Genomic DNA, 20,798 nt, shown 5'->3' with positions numbered 1-20,798 from the left:
CGGTTGTATCTGTGTTACCGAACCTACGCGAATGCCTTGCATGTGTCCATTCGATGTATCTTAGCCACAGAATTCAACACAGCGGCCATATTCGTCTAACATACCAAGAAGAAAATGTACCAGGTCCATCTGACATACTTTTAGTCGCAGCCTTTTACTAAGGTGCCATGCATTTCAGTAGGCAGTCACTGTCACCAGTTTTGGTGCAAGGCAAGGACCCTTTGGGTATTTGAAATAAATCTATAAACGACAAAGAAGCGGGCAGTGGCGCGGACAGGAGCGCTCACGCTAGGCCCGCTAACATTTCATTAAACGTCATCTACCATCGCCATCAGTCATGTTCTGTCGTCTTTCTTCATCGGCTTGCCGCATCGTAACATTTGGTTGGAGGTGCGAGGTACTTCATAATCACCCCCTCATCTTGGTCCGGAGCTTCGGCGCCGTGCGACTTCTTGTGCCGTCGGCTGAAGGTGAGGAGGCATCGCATGGCTGTTCCCCAGCCTGCCAGACCCAGCAAGACCTTGCCGTTCCTCCGCCCCGTCCCCCCCCCGCCCCGACCACAAGACACAACGAAGGAGAGACTGACCTGAGACGCCACACATGACCACAAGACACAAGAAGAGACCCGAACGACCATATATGATCCCACTGACCAGATGTGCCGACCAAAGACCCCCCACGACCCGACATCGCTACACTTCAAGACATCCTCCCCTGCCTAGCCATGCAGTGCGTGCCTTCGCCTCTGCCATCGAGTCGTGGTAACGTGTGGACCGAGAGTGTCCTGGGCCAAGGTTCATCATCATGCCGGCAAGCCCGTTCTATACTTCCTTCTTCCTCTTCTTCTTCAAGCATCCGGACACGCCCATTATCATGCCATGGAATCATCACCATCGGTAAACTTCCTCATCCATGATCGGGACGATCGCTCGGTGGCCCCGGGTCATGTTACGGATGGGCAATGACGAAGAAGCGGGCAGTGGCGCGGGCAGGAGCGCTCGCGCTAGGCCCGCTAACATTTCATTAAACGTCATCTACCATCGCCATCGGTCATGTTCTGTCGTCTTTCTTCATCGGCTTGCTGCATCGTAACAATATGTTCATAAAATAGCTGCCGTTTCAAGGTGTTACCATCACAAGGTGTTACTAAATCACATGTGCGAGTTGGCAGCAACTGCCAACTCAGCTGCTTTGAGACGGGAATTGAACACTCTGCGACTCTTGTATCCTGGGCTCTGTACCGTGCAGGCATATTCGTTCAGCTTGCTTAGACTAGGCCTTTATATTTGTGTCGGGTAATCTTTCATGTGCTGTGGTAGCTTACGACATGCTGAGTGATAAGTGTGTGTGAAATAAAAGAGGCAGAAATTAAGGCGGTTAGTGATCAAGTAAGTAGCAGAGTGCACATATGCAAATGAAGGCCCACAAGAGGAGCAATGGACGAGAGCCATTAATGCTTTCACATCTTACCCTCCTAAGCTGGTGCTTAACAGTTCCCAAATTTTTTCTTTAGGAGGGTGCATTGTACATTATTTTGTGTGGTGACCGTATGGAATTTGGCTGTGCATGATAGATAACTTGATTCTTTTTTTATATCATGCATTTTCTGGCTTCAACACGCAAAATGGTGGCTGTGATGGCCAGGACTATATTTGCGGTGATGTGAGGCATACATAAACTGCAGTATCAACAGCTGCATTTTCATTTCTTGTCATTCCAGCTCTTGAAGCCAGCTGATGTACGAGTTATAATTAATTTTAATGAGGAAGTACGATTACATTGCAGTTTATGTATGCTTCACTTGACCTCATGTCATACTGTGCACCACAGTTGCTGTTTGTCTATTGTAATCCCCCCCCCCCCCCCCCCCCCCCCCCCCCCCCCCCCCCCCCTAAAAAAAATGTAAAAGAAGAAATAGAGTTATAAATTACTTATTATGTACTAGTCAGCGAGCAGATGTCGGGAAAGTGAGAAGCATGTTCTGCAGACTAGCTAATTCTGTGGGCTGACGTGTTTGCTAATGTCATGCATTATTAAAAAGAAATACCGCACATCGCCATTCATAAATCAACATCTATTTTTTTTTTTTTTTAAGAAAGCCATCTGAAAGTAAAGCTTACAGTTGCACGGAGTCAAACTTTGTGGGGTGGAAGATAATAACGTCGATCCATGGGTAGTATGTGCCTCTTGGCTGTATCCATTCCTGACAGGATAGATGGGAGCTTCATTTTCTTTTATGTGCAACAAAAAAATTAAGGCGCACTGCAGAATCTGCAATGGAGTAATGCGAAAGCACGGATGCTGCCATTGGTTGCTTCTGGTTGCTTCTAGTTACTTGTTTACCCATTTTAGTCTTTGGTACTTTTAAAATGCGCGCCAATCCCTTCCTATGCCCTTTTTCAGCTCTACTTCTGCTTGCGTGACGTCACATCCTTGAAGGCATATCCACCATGGAACCCCTTTCTGTCTTTCACCTTTCACTCCCACCTTCCTCTCTTCCCTTATGGTGGGGTTCAGGTGTACACAGAACAAGTGTGGCCGATACGGGGTGTTTCCTTTTTTGTGAACCAGTTATTCTGATTAATTACCTAATTGACTTATTGCCCTAATTATTCTTTCTGCAGCAACATTATGTCAGCCTCTATCGATTGATACCACTCATTAACCTTTACCACTTCTCAATTACAATTGCTGCGGACATGATTTTGCAGACACGATCTGCGAACAGGGTCTGCGGACATGGTCTGTGACAAAGTCTACGGACAGAAATATGTGAACACACTTTCACATTAAAAAAAGAAACCCTTAATTTGTATGCAGATTGATCCCACTAAAAAGATTAACACACTTTTTATCCAGCTTGTGATGCTTTATATGTCACTTCCTGAGGAGCGATTGACAGCTTCAGAGCAAACTTACACTGACTTCTGGGATGTGCTTTGCATTGGTATCTGAAACGACAGGAGTTTTGCCAATTCGGTTCACATTTAGGGATCTGGCTGTGCGCACTTATAGAAGGCAGGATGGGGCATCATTCCATTGCCTTTGGTTTCCATTTGCCTCCAATATTTAACCTAGTGAATACATTGTTGCGCAATTTATGCTTTTACCTGTGCTCACCACAGTGGCATCCAAGGAGGTTATAAAAAAACTGCTGGAGTGGAAGGAGCGCCTGTCGAGTGAAGCCTTCGCGACATTATCTTAAGGGGGGCAGAAAAGTTAGCCGGTTACCACAGAATGCGCCCGCTGAGCACACGGAGATGTGGAGGTTGTTCAAGTGCATGTGCATGTAACATGATCAAGACAGACATTGTTGGTTCATGCGGGGCTTACAGCTGTACGAACCGTGTGAAATCAACGCCAGCAGTCCTATTTCACAAACTGCGTTCGTTAAAGCTCACCCCGAACTTTCATTGCGGCGCGTATGTGCTGGCATATAGCGCCCCTTTCTTTTCTGCTACTAGATTTCCAAAGAATCCTGAGGCACAAACACTTTGAGAACAAGCTGTTCGTCGTGAGGGCTGGCAAGCGAAACACGGACACCGCTTGTCTTCGGTTCATTTTACTTCAGAATTGTTTGACTGGGCTGGGCAAACGTCACGGTTGCACAGACGCTCTGTGCTTGTTCTGTTATTCCCGGAGCGGCTGTAGGCACCGCTAATGATTATATAAGCTTAGCGCAGTTTCTTCTTTGTATTAAAATGATGGCAGATGAACCTGCGTGCGGTTATTACGGGAAGAGTATACAGATCGTTTGGTCGAAAAGCCGTCGCCATACACCAACATTGAGAAAAACGTGTAGTAAAGTTATGGAAGCCTTGTGTGAGGATTATGAGGTAGTGGCATTGTATGTCGTGCACGGGAATAACACTTTAAGTCGGATAGAGTGTGGATGAAATTGAATTATGGGTCGATTAAGGATGGTTAGATGGAGAAAGTTGAATTAAGGTCTCACCAAGTTTTGGTGAGCATAAGGGGCTATTAGGGCATATTGTGTTTAATTAAGTGCAGTAATGTTAGATTGGGTGGATTAACTTGGATTATGGCAGATTACTTTTGATGAAGAGTGATTACATAGGGTTAGGAAGAATTATGTTGGATTAAAGTTGGTCATGTTGGATTGTGTATATTAGGTTGAATTAAAGGTGGCTAATTTGGCTTATGCTAGACTAAGCTAGATTAATAAAGAATTGATTTCGTAAGTTGCAGCCATCTAGTTTAGAGGAAAAAACTTAATTTTTAATTAAGCAAACAGATAAGGGGCTGCATTGGTTGCAAGCAGAATTTGAAATCATACAGAGAATTCATTTGAAAACAAAGCACCTAGTCCAAGAAGTGCTGAGCAAGTGGCAGACAAAAATATGCTTTCTCAGTTGAATCTGCATCTCGTAGACTACAAGCATTGGACAAGCATATCTATAAGCTTTGCAAAGATGTAGTGGAGCTGTACATAAAAATCAGGATTCATCACATAGAGTCGAACATGTTTAGTATGAATGACAAACTGAGGTCCGTCCTTTAAAGGCTTACCTTGTTTAAGAAGCAATGAAAGTTTATATGCAGCATCAGGACCATGGCATTAACAGTGACTAGTGTCACTGTTTAGGGTCACGAAGAGTCGGACTCGACTGAACGCCTGAACTGAACTGAGTGTCACTGTTTGTAGTTAAAAAAGAATTTGTGTAACGGTAATGTCACATTGCGGTTTGAGGCTTCCTTCATACCATGGAAATTTGGTGAATAATGTATTCCGAAGAGGAAACCATGCTTTGTTTACACTTCAGCAGAGTAGCAGTTTTTGCATTTTCATAATTTACTTTGTTATGTGCAAGTGTTGCATCAACTTGCTATAAGTATTTTTCAGCCAGCAAGTTCTGTATGTGTGCCAAAATATAAACAGTTTGACGTTCATATTCATGTTGTGCAACTGTGCAACCCTCCAGAATAAATGTTCCTCCTTGATTCTTCGCTGTTTGTTACTTATTTAGCTTGCACAAATGCTAACAGCTAAATAACATCTGCTGCTTTTAAGCTTAATAAAGTTGCCTGTATCAGTGTGATGCTCAGGCTTATTATTTACAAATGTGTTTCTTCTTGTGAAGAATCGGAAGCTACGATTCTCATTTTGCTTTCTTCAAGGTACTGAATTCAATAGTTACTCAGGTTTGTTGCAAGTTATTTTTCATGCTTTGAATTCTTTTACCTTCAGAACATTACTGTTCGCTTATACATCTCAAGTGAGTGCATCACATTATATGAAGAAACACGAATTACTGTGCATATTATGTCTACTTTATGCCAGAAATGGGTATATTTTAAGCTACAGAGGGAGCTTTTACTCCAGCTGCAGTGGGCCTTGGCAAAGGCATTCGCCTGCTAATCCACAGGTCATGGGCCCAATCCCGATCAAGAAAGCTGCATACAAAGAAATTGGCCTCCTAACTCGGTTCAATGGAGTTAGACGAGCATTAGCTATGTTTTGGGTGGCTTTTGCATTGTTCAGCGTTTGAGTGCGTCAAGACCATTTCAACAATATATGACATGACGCTGTAGCATAAAGTTCTATTTTAATCACAATTACTAATCATCAGACGTTAGGACCTTAGTGTAGTGCAGTTACATTAGTGTAAGCTCGATATAAGCTTTGCTGCAATATATATCTTGAAAGTATAGCATACATTTCAATTTTTAATCACAACTAACTAGCAGTGATTAATTATGTGCAGTTAGTCCAGTGCAATCATAGCAGGCATAAGCTATCCAACGATATGACTTGTAGCTATACCATATATATATATATATATTGTTATGTACTCAGTACGTAACGGGGGTGTTTATTGGTAACCTAAAGCGCTGCGAGTCAAGCAAGGAACACCAGCACACACCACTGTGTCTTCCGTTTCTTCGTCTTCTCTCTAGCCTCTTCTTCCTTTCCTGACGCCCCGAAGCACGTGACACTTCCCCCCTCGCAGACGAAGCCCCAGGACAAGCAGTTTAAGAAAGGTGCCGGGGATGGAACCTTTTTAGTCGAGCGACATGCACCACCTGGGTCCGGCGTGAGCATCGGCCACTTTCGGTGCGGCGTGAAATTACATAGTTCACGTCACTCAGGCGCTCCAAAACGACAAAAGGGCCGCTATAACGAAACAGCAGCTTTTGGGCTAAACCACGCTTGCGCAGCGGCGTCCACAGCAACACTAAATCACCGGGCACATAAGAGACATGTGGGCGTCGGTTGTCATAACGCTCCTTCGAACGTTCCTGTGAGTGTAGGATGCGGAGGCGGGCAACGCGGCGAGCTTCTTCGGCTCGACATAAAGTAGTGGCGATAGAAGGCTCATTGTGGAGGGAGAAAGGAAGGATGGTATCAAGACTACTGCGGGGAACTCGAGCATACAGGAGGTAAAACGGACTGTAGCCAGTCGTCTCATGCTGTGCAGTGTTATAAGCGAATGTAATAAAAGGGAGGATTTCATCCCAGTTCTTGTGATGAGAGTCCACGTACATCGCCAACATAGTGGTCAGAGTGCGGTTGGTCCGTTCAACACGTCCATTCGATTGCGGGTGATACGGAGTTGTATGACGGTAATCGCAGGTGCATAGACGAAGGAGTTCTTCAATAACTTCAGCAGTAAATTGGCGCCCACGGTCACTGATCAGAACTCGAGGAGGGCCATGGCGCAGGACGAGAAATCGCAGAAGAAATAGGGATACTTCGTAAGCAGTGGCTGAGGGTATTGCAGCTGTTTCTGAATATCGAGTGAGATGGTCAACACATACCACTATCCACCGGTTACCGTTAGAAGATCGCGGAAAAGGACCCAAGAGGTCGATGCCCACCTGCTCAAAGGGTGTGCTCGGAGGCGCAATAGGGTGCAGCGGTCCAGGTGGACGGGAAGTAGGGAGCTTGTACTGCTGGCACTTGACACAACTGGCTACATAGCGCTGAATGACTTGACGCATTTTCGGCCAGTAAAAGCGTTCCTGTGTGCGATGAAGGGTCCTGGCGACACCCAAGTGGCCCGACGTGGTATCGTCGTGCATCATTTCAAGAACGGGAATGCGGAGGTTTTCCGGCACGACGAGGAGAAAACGTGCACCTCCGGGGTTGAAATTCTTCTTGTAAAGTAGGCCGGCACGAACGCAGAAACGCGCATCTCTTGAATCATGAGCGGCAGAGAAGAGCGGTGCCAAAGTCTGATCGTTGCGTTGTTCTGTCTGGAACAGTTGAGGGTCAGGAAAGGTTGCCGAGATAGGCGCCAGGTAGTCATCAAAGTTATCATCACTACCAGTTGATGAAAGCGGCAAGCGTGACAGACAGTCAGCGTCAGCATGTTGGCGGCCGCTTTTGTATGCCACAGTGAAGTTAAACTCTTGCAACCGCAATGCCCATCGAGCGAGCCGGCCGCAAGGGTCACGAAGATTTACGAGCCAACAGAGCGAATGGTGGTCAGTGACGATGGTAAAAACATTGCCATATAGGTAGGAACGGAATCGTTGCACCGCAAAAACCACTGCGAGGCACTCCTGTTCAGTAACGGTGTAGTTGCGCTCCGCCTTGCTCAACGAACGACTAGCATAAGCTATCACGTGCTGATCGGTGCCATGACGCTGGATGAGCACAGCACCAACACCTACGCCACTAGCGTCGGTGTGGACCTCGATGGGGGCAGAAGGACAGAAGTGACATAGGATAGGTCCTGATGTCAGAAGGAATTTGAGGTGGCGGAAGGCAGAGTCGCAGTCAGTAGTCCAATTGAACGGTGCATCTTTGTGCAAAAGGCACGTGAGCGGGTATGCGATGTCAGCGAATCTGGGCACAAAACGACGAAAATAGGAGCATAGTCCTAAAAAGCTCCGAAGCTGCTTCACTGATTTCGGTGCTGTAAAGCTGGTTACAGCCGCAATCTTCTGAGGATCTGGCCGAACACCATCCTTATCAACCAAGTAACCAAGAACAATTGTTTGGCGTTCGCCAAAGTGGCACTTCTTAGAGTTGAGGACGAGGCCTGCTCTCTCAATGCAATCGAGAACGATGGCGAGGCGGCTATTGTGTTCCTGAAAGGTCTTGCCGAAGATCACAACGTCGTCCAAATAGCACAAACAAATTTTCCACTTGAGTCCGCGCAGAATGGTGTCCATGAATCGTTCGAACGTGGCAGGCGCATTGCACAATCCAAAGGGCATTACGTTGAACTCATAGAGACCATTGGGAGTCACAAATGCCGTTCACTTGGGTTCATCGGTATCTGCCAGTACCCCGATCTCAAGTCTACCGAGGAGAAGTATGACGCCGAATGAAGACAGTCGATTGCATCGTCAATACGTGGAAGTGGATATACATCTTTTTTGGTGACGGCGTTAAGGCGACGATAGTCCACACAGAAACGCCATGTGTTGTCTTTCTTTTTAACGAGAATAACTGGAGCCGCCCAAGGACTTGAAGATTCCTGAATAACGCCACGTTGGAGCATGTCATGAACTTGATCGTCAATAAGCTGACGTTCGGCCGGAGACACACGATAGGGCTTCTGTCTGATCGGGCGAGAAATTCCAGTATCAATCGAATGATGGATGCGAGAATTTGGAATCGGTGGCTGATGATCTCTGGCGAAGTCGAAAACCGAAACATGCTTGGAGAGCAGGTCTGTCAAAATTCGGCGCTCCTGTGCTCCCAACGCTGTGTTTATCATTGCCTGGATTCGAGACTCTGCAAAATGAGATGTTTTCTCTTCAGGAGCATGGTTACTTAGTGCCGCCACGTAATTCGACACACCTTCCTCGTAATGAGCGAGCCTCATGCCACGAGGCAAGACGGCTGGCTCGTCTGAATAGTTTACAGTCCACAGCAAGGTGTGGCCTCTGGTGACTGAAACTATGCAACGAGGCACCAAGACACTCTTCTTTGCACAGGCCAGCATTGTAGGTTCCACTACGGCGTCGAAATTCTCGCTCAAATTCGTAGATGAAATAACTTGAATGAATTCTCCGGACATCGCAGGTACAACTGTATCTTCAGACACAGAAAACGCTCCTAAATCGAGCGACGAGGTTTCTACAAGGGCCGACATCAACTCAGCATTAAGCGAGATCTGTCCACTACGGCAGTCTAACGTTGCACCACACTGTTGCAAAAAGTCTATACCTAGAATTACTTCATGCGTGGAACGAGGCAACACTGTGAATTCGGTTCGAAACGCTTGGCCACCAATCACAACTTTCGCATAGCACACACCCAAAGGCACCAATGATTCACCGCCAACACCACGGAATACCACAGCTTGATTCACGCTAAACATCACTTTATGTCCTAATCGATTCTTGAATGCTAAACTCATAACAGAGACTGTTGCGCCAGTGTCAATTAGTGCCATGGTGGGGATGCCGTCAGTGGATACTTCGAGTTTGTTCTTTAACATAAACACAGGCAGAGGTATTGGGAACGTTGATTTTCTGGCGACCTCACCCCCATCGGCCGCGTCTTCTAGTTTCCCGAAGGGGAAGAACGGCGCCGAGGAGACGGAGATTGTCGCTGTCTTTGGGTTGGCGGCGTCAAGCTGCGGTTCGAAGCAGGCGATCCGTTTCGCATCTGTGCCGTGCGGTATGTATCCAGAGTCTGTGTCGGATGAAAGTCAGTGTCGAAATGATTAGAAACGTTGGGCTGCGGTCGATGATCTTGTGGTAGTAGGCCCCGCCGACGGCAATACCGGGAGATGTGTCCGGTCATGCCACAGCTATAACACACGGGTTGCTGGCGCCACCGGTCCGAGTAAATGCGGGCGGAAACTGGTTCTGGTTGGCGGTAGTAATCGGGACGGTATTGCTGACGAACCACCTGGCGTGTGTAGGTGGTTCTTCGGCCCATCCGTGGCTGAGAAGTGCTTAAATCGTTATGCTGCCTGCTCTCGCCAAAGCGTGACGCATTTAAAGCCGGAGTCCAGAAAGTTGATGGGGTTGCGGGTTCTGCTTGCAGCGCGCAACCGTCATACTGGTGTTCGTCCCGGCACGAAGAATCTTTGTCACGCAGCAATTCTTCCCGCACGATGCGGCGTATCAGATCAGCCATGGATTCCGGAGCACTGACATCAACGCTCGCAACCGATGTGACGTTGGGCAGTCGCCCAAATTTAGGAGTGATACGGCGCAACTTCAAGGTTTCGAAAGTGCAGCAGTGCCTGATGAAATCAGCTGTAGAGTTCAAATTGTCTTTGCTGATAAGAAAATTATAGACATCTACAGCGATACCTTTAAGCAAGTGCCCCACTTTATCTTCCTCGGACATCCGAGGGTTTACCACCTTGCACAATTTCACAACATCCTCGATATATGCGGTGCATGTCTCGCCAGGTACCTGGGCCCGCTGCATCAACGTTTGTTCTGCGCGTTTCTTCTTCGCGGATCCGTCGCCAAAGCAGTCCTTTATCTCTTCTGTGAAACAATCCCAGCTGGTAAGCGAGTCTTCATGATTATCAAACCAAACTAGGGCAGTGCCTTCCAAGAAGAACACTACGTTCGCTAGTTTAACGGTCGCGTCCCAACGATTGTACCGGCTCACCTGCTCGTAGTTGGTTAGCCACTCGTCGACGTCCTCGTCAGGTTTTCCACCAAATGTGCGCGGCTCGCGGTAGTGCTGCCAGTTGCTCACCGCAGGTGTTGTTCGGTCAGCGTCGCCGTCTTGAGCCATGTTAGATGGTAGGGGTGGCAAACCAGCGAGCCGGCGGCTTCGTCGAAGACAACGGGGATCCGTGTTGATCTACACTGCAAACTCCACCACAACTGTTACGTACTCAGTACGTAACGGGGGTGTTTATTGGTAACCTAAAGCGCTGCGAGTCAAGCAAGGAACACCAGCACACACCACTGTGTCTTCCGTTTCTTCGTCTTCTCTCTAGCCTCTTCTTCCTTTCCTGACGCCCCGAAGCACGTGACAATATTTTTTCACAGTTAGCAAATAAGCAGTAATTAATTTAGACTTATAATTAGCCAAGTGCAATTATACTCTACATGAGCTATCTAATGACATATAACTCTATGTCGCATAAAGTCATAAGCTTAATAGCAGTTATTTTTTCACTATGTTTAATTAACACTTGCAATTAATACAGTGCTATTATACTCTGCGTAAGCTACGCAACTATGCAATACTAGCGTTGCTACGGCTTGACTTCGTTTGACATTGAGGTTGAGCTGCGACTTTAGCATTGAATGGAGCTAAAAGTGCCCCCTTGCTTGGATATCATTAAGCTCTTTAAATATCCAGTATGGCTCAAATCTATTCAGAGACATCCAGTATGGCTCACCTAATAGCCCACATCATTGCATCAGAACTTAAAAATCCTTTAAACACTTGAAGCACACTGGCAACACCGGCGAACAGCGCTCCCGAGTGCTTCACAGGCCGCTTCTTGCCCCCCTCAAAATGGCCGCCGCAGGGTTCATCTCAGCCCATTGACCGGTATAGACGGTTTTGACGGCCCCATGCCGCCAGAGTGCGCCAGCGTGCTTCAAACCGGATGCTCCCCCAGAAAACTTCCGGTCTTTCGGTCTCTCCATGTTTTGGGTGCTTCTGTGCATGCTGTTTGCCCTTCGCTGCACGATGTTTTCTGCCAGCAAATTACCTCCCTTGAAACGGACTCGACGTGGAAGCTGCTGTGCTGTTCCTGGCTATACTCTACGGTCCGGAACAAATCTTCTTTCAGAAATATGAACATACAGGTTTCCTGTCGAAGACGAACATAGAAAGGCGTGGATCACTGCGGTTAGAACGGGACAAATGGCAGCCTACAAAAAGCTCGCAGATTTGTTCGGCACACTTCGTTCAAGGCAAGTATCTTTTTGGACCTACGATGTCATAAAACGTAATACTAAAATTTTTGCTGCTTGAGCGAGACAGTCAAGTGTGTGCGGCGTTCGAGTAACTTTTCGCTGTGCGTGCAACAGCCACGGCAATGCAGCCGAAACGAAATCTGCAGGTGCGCGTAATTAGGTTCTTTTTTTTTTTTTCAGGCAAGTCATTGTCTGACCCGAACTACCTGGACTACATTCAGATGGTGTTTTCGTACCTGGTGCAAGTTAATGTTCAGCAGAAGCTGGAAAGATATGAGCGGGCTCAAAAGAAACAATATTTGAAGCCAACTGTGCCTGCAGCAGCTCATTCTGGCCTCTTCATGGGTGCAAGTAGCCGTCATGGATGAGGACACTGCTCACAGAACGCGCGACACTGAAACTGAGACAGACCCCGCCGGGGTGGCGCAGTGGTTACGACGCTCGACTACTGTTCCCAAGTACGCGGGATCGAATCCCGGCCTCGGCGGCAGCTTTTTGGTGGAGGCGAAAAGCAAGGCGTCCGTGTGCTGTGCGATGTCAGCGCACGTTAAAGAACCCCAGGTGGTCGAAATTTCCGGAGTCCTCCACTACGGCGTCTCTCATAGCCTGAGTTGCTTTGGGACGTTAAACCCCACAAACCAACCAACCGAAACTGAGACAGCACTCTCCATGCAGAACACTGCACATTTCGTTGAGAAAAACAGATCCCTTTTAAGGACCGGGTAGCTTCTTTAGAGCTGGAAGTTGCAGCAGGCCATAAAAAAATTTAAACTGGAAAGCTACAGACAACCAAACCTTTCAAATATGACGAGAGATATAGTCATGCAGTCAGACAAGAGTGTTAAATTTCATACAAGCTTTATTTCAATACAGGTGTTGAAAGTACTGCTTCAGATGGTTCTGTCCATCTGGACGCCAACCCACAGAACTTCACTTGATGCCGAACAGCAGCTTATTCTTGTGCTGATGCGTCTACGGCTTGGCCTCTTGACTGAGGACCTAGCATCTCGATTTGGCATTTCTCTTGGCAGCGTAAGTGTCATTTTTCACTCATGGATCGACATGCTGGCCGCAAACATGCAGAAATTTATCATTTGGCCATCTCGACGTGCGCTTGTATCACACTGGCCTAAAGCATTATCAGACAAATTATTTGACCACCTGAGAGGGATAATTGATTGTACAGAGATGTTTATTCAAGGGCCCACATGCATGGATGCCCGAAGCAAGACTTATTAAAACTATAAGCACCACAACACTGAAAGTGCTTGCCTCTATCACACCTTCAAGAGCCATATCTTTTGTTTCCAAAGCATCGGGAGGTAGGGTTTCTGACAAAGAGTTGACCTTGGACTTCTTAACAAGGTCGAAGAAGGAGACTTGTTTTTGGTAGACAGGTTTTTCCACTGTGAAGAAATGTTTGCTGCACATGGTGCCGCAATTCTGATGCCTTCCCTAACTAAGTGAAGGACACAACCACCAGGGGCTGAAGTGACTGCATCGAGAAAGCTTTCCAGTGTACGAATACTTGTGAGACGAGCCATACAGCACCTGAAAGTCTTCAGGGTTTTCCAGATAGTACTCCCAGTAAGCTTTGTGAAGAGAGCTGGAGATGATCAAGCAACCATTGACAAAATTCTAATTGTATGTAGTGCACCTGTCAACCTCTAAACACCTATAGTTAAGAGCCTGCTTGAGTAACTATGTGACTATGTGTTAGAAAGATGGCTCTTTTTTGCATATAAGCACTGCGCAGTTTAATGTGAAGTGATGCCATTCATTGTATGGAATGAGACCACACTGCCATGTAAATTAAAGTTTTATTAGCCTTTGTCTTTGGTTAGATCTGTACTGCACTTTTTTCAATGTCTGCAAACACAGAATTATTGGTTGTCCATTTTAATGTGTCTAAATGTACACGCGGATCATCAGATATTTGTTTACAACAGATAAATCATATAATTCAGCTTGAACAGCCATACAGTGACTAACATCAAAAGTCAATTTTGGTACTGATGCTTCGCTTAAATTTATTACAACACTAAAGCAGGCATGCTCAAGAGCCACAATGATAGGTAATAAAAATTGGCTAGTATAATGTAGCTCCGCCTTGCTTCACATGATCTATGCTGACCAATGTCGTCACAGACTGGTTGTTCAAACCAAGACAGCATGAAAAAAATAGTACGCAATGGTCCAGTTCTTATGCATTGTAACAAAGAACAGATGCAACCAAGCAAAGAAGCAGTCTGAAAATACAGTAAGCCAAGAGAATTTTGTCGTTAATGAGGGCAAATAATTGATGTCATGCATTTAGAAACAATTAACTGGATATAAACAGTTTTGTATGCTGGCAAGTCTGTTTACGGCTAATTACTAGTTTCTAAACATGTAATATCAGTTATTTCCCTTTTTCACTCATTCTTGTTCACTCGAGTGGGGCTTGTTGAACTTCTCTTCCTGGACAGCTGCTTCAGGTGAAGAATCTGTGTCTTCACTGTCAGTTATTGATGCTAGCAGCAGTGTGTTTCCTGCAAATGCCTGTTGACATGGAAGCAACATAAATATGAAAGCATGTTCATGGCACACAATGTAAACTAGGAAACAGTCATACAAACATCATTTAGCACTTATTTTATAATAGCTGCCTCAAAGAATGAACAGCGGGCATGTATAGATGATTTCTCCTTGTATTACAATAAGTGGAAAAGTCAACACACAAGCCCTATTTGCTTGCACCTTTGTCAATGTACAATTCCTGTAATACCTCTGTCACACGAACACGTCTGATCCTCATTGAACTCTATCTGCATCGAGGTTTTCGAGGAGGATTGAAGTAATTGGTGCTATACGGCCGTTTTGAATTATCGTTCAGAAGTTTCGTGTGCGTTAGGTGACGTCGAGGGTGAGGACGCCCACTCTCGAATGCACTTGAAAACTCAAGAGCGATTGAGGAAGCGGCGGCTTCGAGTCAAGCAGGCTCGGGCTCAATTGCACTTGAAAGTTGCCGCGTGACAACTTTGATCTTCATTGAGTTGAATGCAGATCGAGTTCAATGAGGATCGAAAGTGTATGTGTGACAGAGGTATAAATGTGTTCAAGCTGCCTGTATGTGCTGGAGTAAGAATTTTTTTTTTACGTTCACTTGCTGCAAGAACGTTCTGTCTTTGTTGATCAGTCCAGGTTGGTGTGCTATTTTGAGCTCTAGGGAGAGGTTCGGGCACTGGCTGGCTTGTCTTTGGCTCGAAAAATATCATGTTGCTGACTGGCGCTGCCTGCATTCATCATCATCATCAGCCTGACTATACCCACTGCAGGGCGAAGGCCTCTCCCATATTTCTCCAATTAACCCTATACCTAGTTGCCTGCATTCAGTTGACATCAACTCAGTTTACGATGAGGACTTGCATGGCAGGACAGGATGGCAAAAGAAACAAAGACTGGGCTCACTGTGCTCTTCTTTGATACCTTGATCCACTTGCATCCAACATCAGTTGGCAATGGGTTGTGCAGTTAATACTTGAAATTTGCTTCCACACTGAACAGCAGTGCAGCAGTGCGAATGCAGCATTCTTAGCTAGCCTGCAATTTGCAACAGTGCGGTCATATCAGCTTAAGAGTACTACCAAGAAACATTGTAGGGAAAACACTAAACAAATCAAAGCAAAGAATGAGTGCCAACATCTCTCGATCATTGAACTATATTTATGTACTTTGACACTCACTGCTCACATTTACACTGTAAACACATTAATAAAGTTTCAAGATGTGTGACGTAACAGCACGACTGTTCTAGTCCATAAATCAAGTAGCCATTTCAATGTTTGTCTAGAGAGCTGTACTGCATTACAAATAGGTAAATATTAGTGCACCTGCTCTGCTAATGGCAACAATAATGGGCTTTTCATCGCTGTTATGCCTGTGCCCTTTGCTTGAGTTTTAAGTATTTTCCCTGAAAGCAAAAACCAAAGAAACAATCTGTGGCCATGGATGGCAAAGGATATTTTTTTGTAGTTGTTGTGGAAAACGAATTGATCACATTTTTAGTCACTGGTAATTAACTATAAATAAATAGATACAAAAACAGCCATTTTACTCACAGCTCATTACCAGTTTTCAAACATTTGAGGAAGGACAGTTGTTTCCTCACAAATGACAATTAAAAAAAAATGCATCCGTGGCTTTTCTTTGCTGTTTCTTTCCGAGTCTCGCAACTCACTTGCTTGTTCTGCGCACTGCCCCTAAAGCAGCTACGTCATTTTCTCTTCCTAGTGGTTATTTATTTTTCACAACCCATACAAAAGAAAATGATTGCTGCATGCCGCGGTAATTGCCATCTGCACTTGCGACACGCGAGCTATGGCTGACGGACAGCAAGAGGGTAGAAGAAAATAAAAGTGGGAGCGATAGAAAGAAAGGACAGGAGGTTAGGTCCTAGAATAGTTCGATTATTTAGTTTTGCAGCGAATCGGACGAGTGCTCTACGAATATTAATACATGTAAGCAGTGAAGGCATTTGTGATTATCGTTTACTTACCCAAAAATGCAGGCACAGTGAGCGCTGACTACTGTTCCGTCGTCATTAACAATTTGCCACAGGCGATATGTTTTGGACAAAGCTTGGCTGGCTTCTACAGTTGCCACTATGACGACAATGTCTGCCCCACTCTTGCTGCACTTGAACGATGCGAGACACTTCACTTTTCCGCTGACAAATGCATTGTAAAAGCTTCGGTGATCTTGTAGTTCTTAAACTGTTTTCTCGTGTAAAAGCACGCACCTTCCATAAAATAAACAAAAATATCTGCTGCAGAGTGACTGGCGGAAGGTTTTCGGAGCCGGCTGAAAACGAGAAGCGCACCACATCGTTGTCCAGCGGGTTGGGCAGCTCTGCACCTCTAAATAAAGGCTTCTAGCGATACCAATCCTTCGCTTTGGTGCTGAGTGCCTTGAAGTAGTCGTTCGACATAACCATAATTACATTCAAGACTCAGAATTGGCCCAAAGCTGCGCACAAAACACCTACGCACTAGTCGCACGTTGCATACGCCTTGAAAATGCACAACTGGAAGTACAGATGCCTTCCTGCTGGAAGTTTCCAGGGGGCAACCAATCAGCGTCAAGCGCGGTTTGTTTGCAAACACTAAAACCGTCTATAAGCGACTTCTACTCCTGCAGTTTTTCATAACCTTCTTGGTGGTATCTCATGGAGGGTGAGGGGGGATGTATTGACATAATTGGAGTCAGCTTCTTTTTTTCAAGGGGGGGGGCTTTAGCTAGGAGAGTTGGGAGGTTGGCCTATACATGATGCACAGTAACATGCTGCTAAAATGAATTCAGTGTCTTTTCAGAGAGAGAGAGATCCTTTAATGAAGAAGAGAGATTTTAGCCGGCGTTTAAATTTCCCTGACATGCTACTCTGTGTAGAAAGGGGAATTCGGAAGGTAAAGATGAAAGATGGTCCTTTCAGAAAATGGGGAATTATTAATTAGTTCTATTAGCGTCTGGCTTCCAGCAAGGGGAGGCACTGCCTAGTGATGGCATCGGCTGACTGTTCAGACGATTTCAATTTCACCACGCCGACCTTGCGATCCTTTTGACCACAGTGCCCGCACACACTTGCGACCGGAGGGAGGTCAATCGCACCTCGAACGCACAATGTAGGGATGACGAAAGGATCACATTGCATGGTTCTCTCACGGGCCTCTCCAGCCATGCTGGCCATGCCCTACAGCCGAATGGTGGACACTTGACCAGTACTCCCAAGAGCGTGTTGATTGTGCTTCCGAGAAATGTGGGATACTGAATGTGTTTAGAGGTACAGAAGAGTTTCTACAAAAAGATGTTCCTATTAAAGGACTCTCGGCAGATGATACTTATAGGCGGTACTGATGTGCCGTGTGTGGTGCATTGTGAGTAATTGTGGCACAGTCGGTCATTTTTGTGCCTACCGAAAAAACGGGGCAAACATGCGTATCAAGGGCTGTCGTGTGGTTCCACAAGCAGTGGCATCTGCAGCTATGGGTTATTGCGCTGTCGTAGACTGTAATTGCCGTACACAGAGCAAGCAACGGAAGCTGAAGAGCTGCACCAAGGACCTCAGCCTTTTTAAGGTTCCGAAAGTACACACGAACGACTCCGGCTGAACGGAACCACTCTCCGAGATGCGACGTTATGTATTGGTGGCACGGTTCAACCACGTGGGCATTACGGAAGATGGGAAATCTAAGTCAACAATGGGCTGGGCTGAAATCTTCCGGATGTGCCCTGGTAGCCAGCTGTTGCCACATTCAGTGCACTACTGTTCTTCATGCATTCGCATGCCATATTCCAGGTCAAAGAGCAGCGCGACAGCATACGTGACAATATGTTTCGTTTCCAGCCATGCACATGCAGTGCACTGCCAACACCTTCCCGTCGGGTTTTGAGACGAGCGAAGTCTCAAAACAGCATGACATGAATGAGGGCTTGACAAACACTGAGGGTGATTGACTTGCGTGTGCAATAAAGTTAGTAAGCAGTAGCTTTAGCTGATCTATAAATAACGCATCTTGTGCTTCTCTCAGCCGCTGAATCCTTCTAGCGCAAATTTTACGCAGAAATGGCATCTGGTAGTCAAATTTTTTATATGAAATTCGGGATACTTGCCTCTTTCGATTAGAAGACATCGGATGTTAGCTTTGTCTGTGTTGGCTGTGAAGCAAAGCAGGCCGCTGCCTCAGCGATGGCACCTGTGACGCTATCTCATGCTGTTTACAGGAACAAGAACATACATATTCTTCGAAGAAACAGATAGGCAGACTTGTTTTTTGGAATGTTTAAAGAGCTTTATAAACTTCTTTATCAATAATAACAAGCGAAACTTAGTCTCGTCAAAACTGCAATAAATTTGAAGAGCTTTGTTTGTGCATCGCAAAAATAATTTCGAGACCGCGATGCAACGAGGTGGCGACACCTGTGCCGTTGCTATAACATCAACTTCTTTTGCTTCGTTGCTGCCACAGACAATGCAAACATCCGATTTTTTCTAATCAAATCAGGCAAGTTTAAAAATCAAAATTCTATTTGTTGTGAAATTTGAGCTGCCATGGTTCAGCAGTATAGCTGGGAAAAGCATTTTAGGGCACGCATGTAATCGCGCAACGCACGGGTTCGTCTTCTTTAGCCAAGGATCTTTAAACCAGCCGCTTGCAATGAGCTGTTCTTCAAGTGATCTGCCAGCTTTCAGTTGGTTCCTTGTGGCGAAGCCAGCCCGGAGCACAAGGAACTCATGAATGTCGCACATATTTGTGTGCGGGTGGCCACAAGCCGATGCTTACTGTGCTTACGCGCACATCGACTGCGAACGCGGGTCGGTGCCACACAGTTTCATTTTTTGTTTCATTTTTTAATGCACCGGTCTCTGTCCTGTCCACATTGTGCACAGTTCCCAGTAGTTCGGACTCTCACTCACAATTCCAATTTAGTTTTCATTACATCAGTGCTTACCTGAGGTTGGGTGACAGAGAAAACGGATGCACAAGAGCAGCTGAGGCGCCGACCGCACCAGTCAGAACAGGATGCAAAGATGGCGTTAGCTGCGCACTGATGTCGGCTTTGATGTCACGGGAATACCCCCTATACCGAACGACTATGACCGTGAAAACCCCGCATCCGAGAACACTTCTTGGGTGCACACGCCGTGCACCTGCGTGCAATGCTAGATTTCGAACAGGTGCGATCGTAGCGCATGCTAACCAGCAGCTCGTGAACTGCTGTCCCGCGTCCAAGCTGGAAGCAGCCTGCTGGTTTTAGAACAAACTGAGGACTGTGTGGCTTTCGCAACTGCCTGGGCGAATGTGAGCTGCTCTTCTCACATTGCGGGAAATGTTTCTATCTGATGGGTCGGCACGAGAAGGGCAGTGAACCATGCAGCACTGCGGCACATGACAGTTCGTGGCATTATTCGACGAATGGTGCAGGGCGGCATTGGTCGCGAAAGCGCAGAACATGTACACCTCGCGGGGCAACCTCGAAATGCAGTGCAAATAAATACTTTTGTTGATCTCTCCTCGCTCAATATACAGTGATGAAAAGTTCTTTTCGGTTCTTGCTATCCCGAAATTACACCTCATATTATGTGCGGGCTTTTACGGCAATTATTTGCTGCAGTGTTGGTGGGATCTGCTCATTGCAGGTGCAGGATGCTCTGTGTGCCAGCCTGCAGGCCGTTCACGAGGCCTGGCTGCAGAGCCTGGAGCCCACACTCAGCAGAAGGGATGAGCTGCTCCAGGCAGCAGACCAGGTGAGTCTCCCTCGAAGAGGCACCAGAAGGTGATATGCAGAGCGCTCATACAGGAAATGGGTGTGGTCCCTCAGGATTATGGAGTAGGTTTTAAGTTTGGAGTAAATGCATCATGCAGTTGAATCCAGGTGTCCAGGTCACCTTTGTCGATTTTCACAGAATTGAAGCGGTGCAGCAGAAGTAGATGTACAGTGTACCAGGTTTCCAGGACCGAACTATGCTTGCACTTTGGGCATGCACCGCTCGACTTTATTTTCTTCGTTCCCATAGTCAACCGACATGAACTTAGTGGCGCCATGTTGAGACGTCAGTGTTCGCTACACACTTATACAGGCATTCCAGAACCACAGTGGGAGGCCTGCGTGACTGCCGAGTATTAGTACCTGCATTCACCTATATGATGCATTTACCCTTTTCTTAAAATCTATTGCATCATCCTGAGCGACCACATCCATTTTCTGTATAAAGCATTCCAGAACCGTAGTGTTGAGGAGCCATGTTGTATTTATAGCAGATGCATAGCTACCATAGTCCTCCGCAGAGAAAGTAAATAAGATTTTAATCGGAAAGGGCATCAGGCAGAGAGATGCGGTCTCTTTAGGGCCATACATCGTGTTTTAAGGAAGAAATTCAGAGACCTGAATTGGGAGAATACTTCAATGATTTATGATTCACTGAGGCTGTGCTT

The 20,798-nt window shown here is 46.2% G+C and overlaps 1 protein-coding gene across 1 annotated transcript in view; it reads left to right on the top strand.

Moving 5' to 3' along the window:
- LOC146190185 (TGF-beta-activated kinase 1 and MAP3K7-binding protein 1-like) overlaps window positions 1–20,798 on the top strand; it is a 64,543-nt gene that overhangs the window by 3,657 nt on the left and 40,088 nt on the right. The window contains exon 4 of the mRNA XM_084604923.1: window positions 20,003–20,110. Within this exon, the coding sequence (XP_084461049.1) occupies window positions 20,003–20,110 (108 nt within the window). The remainder of the gene's footprint in view (window positions 1–20,002; window positions 20,111–20,798) is intronic.

The sequence above is a fragment of the Amblyomma maculatum genome, chromosome 5 (assembly GCF_055883805.1).
Source record: "Amblyomma maculatum isolate TAMU_Amacu chromosome 5, ASM5588380v1, whole genome shotgun sequence".
Classification (NCBI taxonomy): domain Eukaryota; kingdom Metazoa; phylum Arthropoda; class Arachnida; order Ixodida; family Ixodidae; genus Amblyomma; species Amblyomma maculatum.
This window is presented reverse-complemented; position numbering and strand designations above follow the sequence as displayed.